The sequence below is a fragment of the Cydia strobilella genome, chromosome 8 (assembly GCF_947568885.1).
Source record: "Cydia strobilella chromosome 8, ilCydStro3.1, whole genome shotgun sequence".
Lineage (NCBI taxonomy): Eukaryota > Metazoa > Arthropoda > Insecta > Lepidoptera > Tortricidae > Cydia > Cydia strobilella.
Genome location: NC_086048.1, coordinates 10,662,922 through 10,676,038, shown reverse-complemented (window position 1 = coordinate 10,676,038; position 13,117 = coordinate 10,662,922). Strand labels below are relative to the sequence as shown.

At 35.5% G+C, this 13,117-nt stretch overlaps 1 protein-coding gene across 2 annotated transcripts in view; it reads left to right on the top strand.

The window, feature by feature from the left end:
* Positions 1-13,117, top strand: part of LOC134743615 (leucine-rich melanocyte differentiation-associated protein-like) — a 44,353-nt gene continuing 31,236 nt past the window's right edge. The window contains exon 1 of one of the 2 annotated variants that reach the window (XM_063677181.1): positions 1-203. In XM_063677181.1, the coding sequence (XP_063533251.1) occupies positions 153-203 (51 nt within the window). In that variant the 5' untranslated portion in view covers positions 1-152. Of the gene's footprint in view, positions 204-2,749; positions 3,215-13,117 lie in introns of those variants that run through there. The other variant, XM_063677180.1, reaches the window with a different exon arrangement.

Below are 13,117 nucleotides of genomic sequence, written 5' to 3'. Positions count from 1 at the left end.
AGAAACTGTTCGAAGTCATAAGTTAATAAACTAACTAAACCAAAAAGCGATTGAAAGTTTTTGAATTAAGTGGTGTTATATTAATAAAGGATAGTTATTTATTTAAATTTCATTATAATAACCCTGGTGTAAACGTTTGTTTTGTGTTAAAAATGGAAGAAAATCATGTCAACTCATTCGCTGTATCTTTTGAAAACACACGGGTGAGTGGTAAACATTACCTGCAAAATAAAGAGAATATTTTATGTAATGAATGGACTGTGTCATAGAATTTATCGTAAAGTAAGTATGTTAATACATAAGTGAATTGAAAGATGGTGCTTTTATATAAATTGTGCCTTGTACTGCAAGTATATATACCATTATGGCAGTGATAACCTTTGTTATATCAATTACTATAATAATGAGTAAATAAAGTGTATATGTACTAACTTAATTCAGATTCTATATGTTGCTGGAAGTTCAGCAAGCCAATAATTTAGTATATAGAAGACTGAGTTTTTTTCTGATACTTCTTAAATTAAAATATTTACAGTAGGTACCTAGCTATTGGGACCGTGCACGATGTCAGCGCCACACAGCGGTTGCAACTATAGGCTTGTATTTTGTCAAAACTATTAAGCGAGAGTAAGTAAATCGTAATAATTTCAGTGAAAACTACTGAACGGATTTTTATGCGGTTTTCACCTATGTAGAGTGATTCTTGAGGAAGCTTATTATTATTATATACGAATGCACAGGCAGCTTAAAATAGCTGATACGTGCATATCAGCCGTAGCTTAAGGCATATAATTTGTTAAGGTTTTGTGTAAATTGGTTGAAATATGATGATATTTGGTAATGAAGTCAGAAAAAAATCACGCTGGCTAAGAGCTTTAATCGAAAACGCTGCCCAACCCGTTTGAGATATAACAAAACAATGTATGGTGAAAAGATTTCTCTTTCATTGCTCTACAAAAAAGTCTGCGATGGTGTATGTCTATCTTTTAAGGATAACTTACTATACCCATTCTCATCTTCTACAAAAAGATTTCATAGTATGTGGTTTTTGCAAAGTCCGTGTAAATGGATACAGTGTTAATAATTATCAAATTAAATACATTAGTTATATTAAGCATTTCATACAAATTACAATGGCCCCTTACACCATAAAATTAAAATGAATATCTCAGGAGTAATCATAAATTAAAGTTCCATTTCGACCCATATAACTGGTATGAAAATGTTAAAGACGCTAATCCGTAGTTGTCAATTTTTACCACCTTATGCGCTGCGATCGTTTTCCTTACCCCTACCATGTACTTTGCACAGTGCCAATATTATAATAGGGGGTGTTGAGAACCTTTGATATTCCTTATTCACTATGTAAAGAGCAGTATAATATATGCAATTTTTAGTGCAACCTGCCTAGATTTCATTCCCATCAAACTTATCTGTCTAAGTTTACACCCTCGCGGTTCTTAGCTATGTTTGATAAAAATAAATCCAGCAGATTGAAGAGTATTAGATCTTTTTGACATTTTAAATTCTTTTTTCATCTCTCCTATTCGGAATGTTCACCTTTCATAGGCTGATAGCAGGGTGGAAAACTGCATTTCCCAACCGAGGGTGGAAAGTATTTTTTTTATATATGTACTTTGAGCAACGGCTTACAGCCATAGTCAGTTAAAAGCTCTCATACATGTATAATCGAAATTAAATGTCAATTAAATAAATAAATAAATAATAAATATTATTAATATTATATTGTATTCATTATTTAAATTTATTGGATTTTGATTTTATTGTTGAAAGTTTTGTTTTTATTTTTAATGTATTTACTAACACATAGCTATAACGATGGTACTAACAATATTGTATGGAATTTTGAATGTTCTGAAATAAAGTTTTTTTTTATAGGACATTATTACACAAATTGACTAAGCCCCACAGTAAGCTCAAGAAGGCTTGTGTTGTGGGTACTCAGACAACTTAAATAATTCATCATACGACAACCAAGTACCTACGATTGTTCACGTTTCTTGTTTATGATATGTATGTATTCATGTTTAAGAATGTGCCGGTTACACAATAGTTCATTTAATATGTATCTTACTTAATTGTAGGTAATGCCACTACTTAGCTAATTGAGTCCTACGTCTCCTCCGATTGCTATCATTAAATCCTAGTCGCGACTGAGAGCTAACTGCTCTACCGACACAGGTGCTTATTAAGTTACAGTATTACGCTTCAATAGGATCACAGAGAGCCTACTGCGAACTCTGAAGTTCGCAAATTGCGGGCATCTTTCTCTGTCGCTCTAATTATGCCTTAATTGGAGTAAAAGAGAAATATGCCCGCAATTTACGAACTTCTGTGTTCGCGGTAGGCCCTTAGAGTAGTAGCAGTGCCGCGTCACAGCACAGTGCACAACGATTGTTAGTGCCTATCCAAATTCGTGACAATAGATGAAATTTTTGCTCAAATATAAATCGCGTGTTTGGAATCATCTTTGTTGAGGCGATTTCTGTAGAAATAGACACTATTTGGAAAGTGAGAAGCGTAACTTTATGTACTTTTTGAGTCGCTAATTTGTAAATTTTCAACTATTACTTACGTGTTAATTATACCTATACATGTAGTAATTTTTTTACAAAGTGGCGCGGCCTAAACATAAACATTGTAAAAACTCCATCTGAAATAATAATAACTTTATGTCGTAAAATTTCATTCGCGCAAAATGTAGAGTAAAAACTCTAGTGTAAACAACAAAATCATGTAGGGCAAAAACTGGTGGCTTTATTAAACGTCGCGCACGTGTCTTGAAGTTTGAAGGAACCATCGCACGAGCTGTTATACGTGTTTAAACGGTTCAAGTGAAACATAAAATTGCAATATGCCACAAGCAACTACTTTAACGAACTTCTTATCTGGACACTTCTATACGATCCTAAACATAGGCATCGTCGTGTGTACGTTCGTAGAATCTTATATGTTCCCGTTCGCTATAATCAAATGGATGATAATTCTCGCCAAATATAGAGGCGTTGGGAGTTTGTTAAAAGGGTGTATTGCGAGTTTGGTTACGTCTTCACGGTCACGATATAATTACACACTGAAACTGATGACTATGTGCAATAGTCAGAGAAGTGAGGCACAAACCGTGACGAAAAACGAATCTTATGTGAGCGTTGTTATGGAAAGCGATAGAGGAGAAGCTTATGATAATATCCAGGTAAATTTGTAGAAACAATCTCTTTATTTCCTCGAATCCCATATTCCTAATCGTGTAATACGTTAAGAGGAAAGGGGACGGCCGCTTCTCCATAGAAACGTAGTCCCCATTTTCCTCTCTGTAAAATTATTGAGTCTATATTTTTTGTTTGGTATTTTTTTAAATATGTTAGGTATCAATATTAAAACGTTTTTTTAATATCAATGCTATGACGTTTCGCTTTCTATTCTTTATAATCTCTTGTTATTTCAGATCACGCTTCAATTATAATGGATACTTATATTTGTACCTATCTCTCCGCCAATACTTCGTCACACTTACATATATATTACGAAAAAGTCTGTTCTCCAACACATTCCAACATTTCCAACCCTTCCAAGAATCCGTTACTCCGTCACACTCCGTGACTTCACTACTTATAGGTACTTTTCTTGAAATTGGATTTGTATAAGCGTGAGGAGACAAGTCTCGCCAAGTTGTCAAGTATGACCTAGAATGCGAATGCTAGTTTTTTCTGTCTCAACCATGAACATTTACGTATGTAACTACTACCAAAAAATGTGTCCGTACAACAACAACAACAATTGCATATGGTTTTGATTACTGAAGTAACAACGTCATTTGATAATAATTATGTCGATTTGACGACCGCTCTGGCCTAGTGGGTAGTGACCCTGCCTATGAAGCCGATGGTCCCGGGTTCGTATCCCGAAATTGTATTGAAATAACCGTCTAGTTTGTGGGTGATGACCAAGTTTAATGTAATAAGTTATAAAACCCATCACAGGAATTCTAGTTTTTTAGAGCCCCGGCAAGCTCGGCCGAATTTCACCTTCCCATACAAACGGAGTCTCGTTCTCATTTTAATACTACGTGTTGTATTGTAATGAAACTTTGCACATATTACAATGACATTAGGTAGGGGAGAGCGGGGACAAACGTAACTCCGGGTGGAAAGCAACTATTGCTCTGTAGGTTTATGTAATAGTCAAAACACCACTCCGCTGCTATTAGGTGATAGCCGGTGGCGCCCCCTTCACTTGCATTCAGTGAATACGGGCGCCACGTGATATTAGGTTGTGTGAGATTTTTTTTTGACCTGCAGTCAAAAATTTTGTTTTGACCTTACATTATTTTTGTAAAAAAGTCCATCCTCTTAGCCGTCCATGCACAGCAATCACAGCATGCAAATCTTACAAACTTGCCTAAATATAAAATATTTGATTAAGTAATAATTTTATTTACAATTATAGACAAAAAAACATAATTACAGAATATAAAATTTAGTTTAAATATAATGTCATATATAAATAATTATCAATTAATGACCAGAAATAATAATTTGATGTAAATTTTTTATTAGATTTACTTTAATGTATGTTGTCTAAAAGAAACGTGCCTACTTTATAATACTGTTTTTTCCGCAACACTTCTGCTACACTTTTTCGAAAGCTGTTAAAAGGTAGCCGTTGAATTTCCGGCGGCAACTTGTTAACCCTTAAATGCATAATGATGTATATATGCATCGTATATTTGATGGTCCGTGGCTCAATATGCAGCTATCCAAAATCACATTTATTACTTTTATACAGCATGACACATCTATTTCAATTTATTAAAAAGTTATACAAAAAATCATGCATTTAAGGGTTAAAAAAAATTATACACATTATACTTATAGCACTGCTTTGAAAAGTCGTAGCGGTTTTTTAGATCACAATACGGCTACCATAAATTTATTTAGCAATCTCTAGGCCTTTCTCGAGGGCCTGTATCGATACGAATCCTGAGTTTTTGACTTTACCTGGATAAAAAAAACACGATCATAAGTCGAAAAATACTTAAAAAATTCGAAACAAATTATGCACAAAAGCTAAAAATATCAAAATTGCTTCTAAAAGTAGGCATAATCATGTTTGAGGGAACGTATCGATTAGTTTTTTGGGTTCCGTACCCAAAGGGTAAAAACGGGACCCTATTACTAAGACTCCACTGTCTGCCACCAGGCTGTATATCATGAACCGTGATACTATCTATCACGGTACAGTTGAAATTTTCACAGATTATGTATTTCTGTCGCCGCTATTATAACAACAAATACTGGAACCCTCGGTGGGCGAGTCCGACTCACACTTGTCCGGTTTATTTATTTTTTAAACGCACAAAGAATTAAAATAAAATAAAAATATATTCGCGCTCCCGGGCACGCACTTCCAATCTATCTCGCTCACGCTTACCTACGCTCAGTGAGGTGAGAGAAGAACACGTGACACAATTGGTTTTCAGAGTTTGTACACTCGATCTTTTACTGTTCATTTTATTATAAATGAATTTGTATTAAATAACGTTTTATTTGATGTCGCAATCCAACTCGAGTACCTTAAAATTAATTAACGACGTGCTTATTTTAAGATTCTTAGAAAATATCATTATTTATTTGTGTTAAGTATCTTGTTCATGCGATATTGAATTACGGCTTGTATTGTCTTATTTGTTTTAAATTAAATCTGTTAAGTTGTTTTAGAACGCAGCCATAGGTAGTTTTTTTTTATATTCCTCCACCACCACGCCACCTCTGGCGCCTTTTTGATTGTCATCTGTCAAATGCTGTTAAATATAGTTAAATAAAAAGTACAAGTTTTCTTTCCTAAAATCACTAATTAAAACCACAAAATCCTTCAAAATCCATCGAGTATGAATAAAACGATTTATTAAACAGGTGCGAGAATTGATGCAGGAAAATTACCAATTTCGGTGGGGTTCAAGTAACGATAGCCTTGTAATTCACATAATTAATTAAATCTACTAGCTCTTTATGTCCGTTTATTGTTATCCGCTCTACTAGTACTGAATGTATTTTAATCGCAATCACATTAAGAGCTCAGAGCGTTAATTTATCCCTTTGGATGAACATAGGCTTTTTATTTATTGATTTTATGCGATAAAAACAAATGCCACGGTCCGAATCTTAAGGGGCCCACCCACTATCAGTCCGCCGGACGATATCGGCCTGTCAGTTGTTCGGAACTGTCAAATTTTTGTCCTAACTGACAGGCTCATATCGTCCGGCGGACTGATAATGGGCCCTTTAAGCAAACGGAGCCACGGGCATAGCAGTATCTGTGTGATTACATTATACGTACTAGCTAATAGACACGTGTTGCTTCGATTCTGATAACTTATTAGTAGTACGTGTTTTGACACAGTCACGTGTCGCGTGAGCAATTTGAAATTGTGAGAACCCCCGACGAAAAGGAGACGATATATACATTTATGGTGCATATTTTATTATGTATCTATATGTATATCGCCGCTTTGCTTAGTTTGGGTTAGCGACTTAAGATATTTATTTACCTATCCTTCCCAAATGTTTGTTTTATTTACCTCTCCTTCTGTAAAAAAACACAGAAAGATAAACACTTAGTTCTTATCAAACCAAATCCATGTTTTCTTGGAATTGTAAACCCAGCCCACACAAACTTCTTAACTAAACTATTCAATATCCGAAACCCTTATCGATCGTAATTGGGAGCTAGCTGATGTGTATCGCTTCTCCCTAATATAATTACAATTAATCCAGTAAATGTTCAATTTCCCGTGTCTGCCGTCGCGCGTCGCTCGTGCTTAAAATGTAATCACTCACCTGGAGGCGTATTCTGATTGTAATAATTACGAATTTGATATTATGGATATATCAAGTGACGTTTCTGGTTCGTTTCATTCAGTTCAGTTTTTTTAATGGCCTCCATCAAATTTATATTATTATGATGATTTCGCCAATATCAAAAGTGTGCACGTAGATCATTACGTTGTTCGGTAGTTAAAAGAGTTAAGGGGCCCACTGATTACCAGTCCGCCGGACGATATCGGCCTGTCAGTTGTTCGGAACTGTCAAATTTTTGTTCTAACTGACAGGCTGATATTGTCCGGCGGACTGATAATCAGTGGACCCCTTTAGCTGGACTTTATTAATAGCCACTATGGATTGCCGGGAGACGCCTCGCGCCTTTGCCAGTTTCAAATTTAACCGGAAACCCGACGTTTTTGGTTGCAGAAGTGTCACTTTTGACACTAACAGATATCCATAACAAATCCAGATCACATTGATAACCTGTTATTACGATCGGAATACGCCTCGTGGCTTGTGGCTATAAATAAAAGAACCTTTTAAATGAAACTTTTTATAATATATATGTTCTCACAGGTGAAAAGTCGTGTGCACACGAGATCAAAGTTTCAACATCTCGTGCTTTTGCAGATTCCCTTGCTATGCTGAAGATTCTCTATAATATTATTGAGTATTTCGCTTGCTCGGGACTCACAATAACCACTAAATGAAATATCAAACTTTGCTCTCTTGCTGTACAAATAACTATTATCAAGCGCCCTCTCCAATATGTCAACTAAAAATAAAAGAAGAAAATGTGAATTGGGACTGGCATTTGCATACTTTCCAGCAGCTAAGTATTATCATTGAAGGGTGAGATGCTCCAGATTGCTCCTTTTTTGTCACTTGCGACATACCTATAAATACAAGTTGAAATTACTGTACACGCCGCTACACATACATGCGAAATTGCGAACGGCATTAACGATTATTACCTACTTTTCACCTCACTGGTAGATGCTCTCTTGATTGTTCAAAAACTGATGAGAAAGTTGTATTTTATGCACATGTAGGGCAAAGTAATCAGATGCAAATTTTGAATTGTTAGCTGATAGAATTGACTTTTAAATGATGATTTTGAATAATAAATATTCAATGACGTTCATTTGGGTTTGATTTTGTTTGATATCTTACAGCTTACAGCTAATATTATGTTCTTCGGGTTGGTGTGGTGAAAAAAATTGTTTGTTTAACCCTCGAGCTTTGAAACCCTTGCAACGCTCAAGATTCCACTTTTCGAACCACTCGCTACGCTGGTGGTTCAATTTGGGGATCTTTCGCTTACTTGGGTATCAATATTAGCACAAGCGGTTAAACAACAACTTTGCCCCCTTGTAAAACAAATAACTATTCAAAATTAGTTTTTACAAAAGTGGCGTACTTATCTGATATTATTTCATAGTATGCATTTTGTATTTCTTAGCCAATTATACGGTTCTCTTGCGAAGGAATTACATTAAGCAAACTTACGAATGGGTTGCTTGGGATTTAAGATATGCGCTCATTTAACATTCTCTAGCTTCTACGAGCTACGAGCATTGTAGTAAACTAACAAGCTAGATTCTGCCAGAGAACTACCAGGGACGAACTACTAACAACTTCCATCTAGTAGAGAAGTGTTCGGATAAACATTCTATATTTGGTAGTGTAACGTACGGTTTGCAGAGGAGACCATCGATTTTAGGCCCGCATATAACTAATCGCGTACACAATAGGCAAATTATAATTATTATGAATAAGAAACGGAAATTGTAAATACAAAAGTACTAATACATGCAAGAGGCCCTTACCTTAAGTTTTTTTACCCAAACAAGTAAAGAAATTACTGTACCTACTACTTAGTAGGTACAGTAATTTCGTAAACGTTTTGTATTTCTTTTAAGTATTTTAAAGTCAGCAGCAGATAAAAGTGTATAATCATAAGCACTGTGTTGTGTTGTCATGTCATTACGATGTTATTTATATTTTAATACCGAGTTGGTTTATTTCTGTGCCTTACTGTGTACTACTCTAAATTGATGATGATGACCAATTGAAAAGAAACAATTGGGTAGGTAAAGTTTTTTGAAGATAGACAAATTATATTTTTATCCGATAGTATTCGTCATAGCGATCACGGAAATGCAGCTCTTTTATTTTTATTTCGTATTATTTATTAAATATATATTTTTAAGTGACCGAGATGACGTTTGTGAAATTTAACAGCAGATCGCACTAATGCCTATGCACGTGATTTAATTGATGAGATAGAAAAAAAAACGATGACAAATGTCAGTGTCAGTGTCACTTAGCCTTAGCTGTCATTGCCGAAAAAATAAAAATAACGGCCCAACCTTTCTGTTACCTTGCGTTTTGCGATTTACTGTTATCATTGAGATTTTTGACGACCTCAGCACGACCCAAGGACTTCTGATTCACCACGACATCTGCGAGTATTTGGACAAAGATTGAATCTACTTTCGACAACTTGGCACTGCTTATTGGACAACGTTTTCTTCCTTACGACGACCCGACCCCTGCGCTGACGCTTGGACTGATAAATTAGTAAATTAAGATCACAGACACCATGGAACCAGAATCTGAAAACGCACGAATGGATCTACAATAATATTACAGGGATGAACTTCAGTGTTTTGTGCCGTCGTGTAAGAAGCGCAGACGAGACTTTACCACGTCGGCTTATTTAAGCATACCAGTCATTACAAGCGATTTGGTGCCAAGCATTGGAGATATATTGCCCAAAACGCAACTTATATGTATGTGAGGACCATATCAATGTAAGTATTGTTTATAATAATCTACATATGTGGTATTTTCTATAAAAAGGGACCTTGTTATCGATGGCGCTTACGCCATTATAAACGATGCTCCGATATAAATACAATGCCGCGCGACGCTGTACGGCGTAAGCGCCGTCGACAATAAGGTCCCTTTTCATAGAAAATGTCCCATATTAAGATTGTAGTCTTTAATGTAGGTCCTTTTTGGCTACAAAGTTGCCGTGTTCTTTCGTTAACATCATTATTCTTCATTTGTCAAATATTACATATTTTTTACACATTGCTACTGTAGGTATTACTGTCTAAAATCATAACCCTCTAGCTGCAGTTTAAGGAATGCTGTTTAAAAACTTAAAATCACTTTAAACAAGTTCTTTAAGGCTTGTGTAATTAATTTACTCACAACCACCTTGGATCATTTTGTGTTAGTGACAGTACTGATCTTAAGGCAAACAAACAAACATTTAAAGTAAACATTTTTAAATGTTATTGAACAAAAGTTTTATCGTTTCAGGAAACTGCTTGCAACTGTTTCTTCGAAAGAGACACCTTCCAAAGCCGAGGTTAATACAAACCAAAGTGATCGCCAGCTTGCGGGTACACATGGAACATGTCATACGGCGGTTGAGGGAATCCACATTCTTGGAACCTCACTCGACTGTAAATCATAAACATGTCAAGTATGTAGATGAAGCCGTTTTGATAGCATGTGCTCTAGTAAACTTGCAAGCAGTATAATAAAAATCAAATAATTTTTGTCTCGTTTTATTATATAAATCCACAAATGAATATCCTTTTATCATAAACAAACACTTATCAAATAAATCATTATTAAGTATTAGGGGACATCCTACACAAAGATCGACCTAGCCCCAAACTAAGAAAAGTTTGTAAGTACAGTTGCCATCAGATATATCAGACCGGCTAAAGTTCTCACAAATATCTGAGCACATCTTTATTGTCAAGGAGTGAGTGTATGTGTTCAGATATTTTTGAGCACATCGGCCGCTCCGATATATCTGATGGCGACTGTACTAAGGGTACTAGGAGACGATATACAACATACCAATATAAATAAGTACATACTCATATACATAGAAAACACCCATGAGTCAGGAACAATATCTCTCTTGATTATTCAAAAACTGATGAGAAAGTTGTATTTTATCCACATGTGGGGCAAAGTAATCAGATGCAAATTTTGAGTTGTTTCCTTAGGTTAGCTGGTGGAATGGACTTTTAAATGATGATTTTGAATGATCATTTGGATTTGGTCTTGTTTGATAGTTAATATTTTCTTCGGGTTGGTGTGGTGAAAATTTTTGTGTTTCACTCGGGGGCAAAATTTGTTTAATCCTCATGCTTTGAAACCCTTGCAACGCTCAAAATTCCACTTTAAACAACAACTTTGCCCCCTTGTAAAACAAATAACGATTGCTCAACACACAAATACCAGGGGCCCATTTCTCGAACGGTAAGGTACATACCTGCATCAAACAAGGGCCATTTTAATACAAATCTAAATATTTTGTAGAAATGAAGAACAAGAATAAAACGTAGGTTATTATAGTACTTAATATTCACTTTATTGACCGTCTGAAAAAGTAATTCACTGTGACCCATTCTCCCCTAATTTGAGATTTAGGTATCACTACACTACAATGATTTGAAGTTTGAAAAAAAAAAATACATTCTGAGATTCAGGCATTTAGGCACTAGGTATTCCGTTATAAGATCTAGGAATTTTGGTAAATGAGTAAAATTAAATAAACATTTATAGCGCCCCGGCTTCGCACGGGTTACACAAAACCTTAATGTGGGCTGTACACACTCGTTCTCGGCCTGTCTCGGGGTGTCTCGATAACCGATTCTGTGTGCCGTTGGGCACTTATTATAAGACTTTATTTACCAGCTGATGCAGGGCAATCCTCACTATCACATGATGCATCATTGACATTATTATTTTTTCGTCTAAGTGAACGGTCACAATATATTTTTTTTTTTTCTTAATTTTGTCTCCGGTACAACTTTAGCCCGAAGAATACATTCTGTGTTGCTTCTTTTTATTTCGACATAGCCTACATTATTTTCCACATATCCGTTCCTTGATGCCCTAAAACAATAAAAAATGAATGAAGTTAAGGTTTAAGGTGTATATGTAGACTAAACATTGCAGGTAAAATATAAATAACAAAATGTTTAATGTATAGGTATGTATTGCATATATGCAGGCCCTCCTGTACTTACGTATCAGTGGATACGTAAGTACAGGAGGGCCTTCGCTCCTCTAATTTCGGCGGCATTGTGCTTATCACTGTTATGATAATAATTTAAAATCATAACTAGGTCGATGTGGGGCAAGTTTGTACAATCTGCTCGCATAAACTCGCTCATCCTTCTTGCAAAACTCAGCCCAGGGTCTGCGCAAGGGTCGGGTCGTCGTGAAGGCAAGAAAACGTCCAATATGCAGTGCCAAGTTGTCGAAAGTAGATTTAATCTTTGTCCAAATACTCGCAGATGTCGTGGGGAATCAGAAGTCCGTGGCTCGTGCTGAGGTCGTCGAAAATCTCAATGATAACCATATGATAACACTAAATCGCATCAGAATATGCTTTAGTTATTATTCTGAGGTTATTTTTCGGCAATGACAGCTAAGTGACACTGACAGTTGACTTGACATCGTTTTTTTTTCTATCTCATCAATTAAATCACGTGCACAGGCATTGCAGTGCCTGATCTGCTATTAAACTTCACAAACGTCATCTCGGTCACTTAAAAAAATATATTTAATAAATAATACGAAATAAAAATGAAAGAGCTGCATTTCCGTGATCGTTATGACGAATACTATCGGATAAAAATATAATTTGCCTATCTTCAAAAAACTTTACCTACCCAATTGAACGCCAATAACCAAGAATCCTTTGGTCGTTAGGTATTTATGTACAGGAACTCTCAGTGCTAGTTCCTATACATAAATACCTACTTAATACATGTTATGACGTAATACGCTGTTATATTAGCTTTCATGTTTTCAAGTCATATTTATTTTGTAGGTAATAAGTAGCCATTTTCCGCGACTTGACGGCTGAGCGAGTTGTTGTTGAAATATATTTGGTTTTTTTTTTTGTCGCCAGTAAATAATAAGAAAACCTATTAAGCTTTACTGAAATCAGATATTCTTATACAAATAAACATTATTACCTTGCCCGAACTCAAATTACTCGTAACGTTTGAGGAAAACTGCGTTTCAAATGTCATTTGGAGCGCAATAAATACTTTAATATGACACTAATAAAGTGACCCGTAGTAAAGATAAGGCTCAAATAAGAACAATATGACGACACATAAAAAGTCCTACTACAGTTACCTTTTACGTCCTATCAAATGCCGTCTGGGTTGAAGTTACGACTACAATTGTTTATGCCAGTATTAAGGTGACTGTCCATTTGTGAC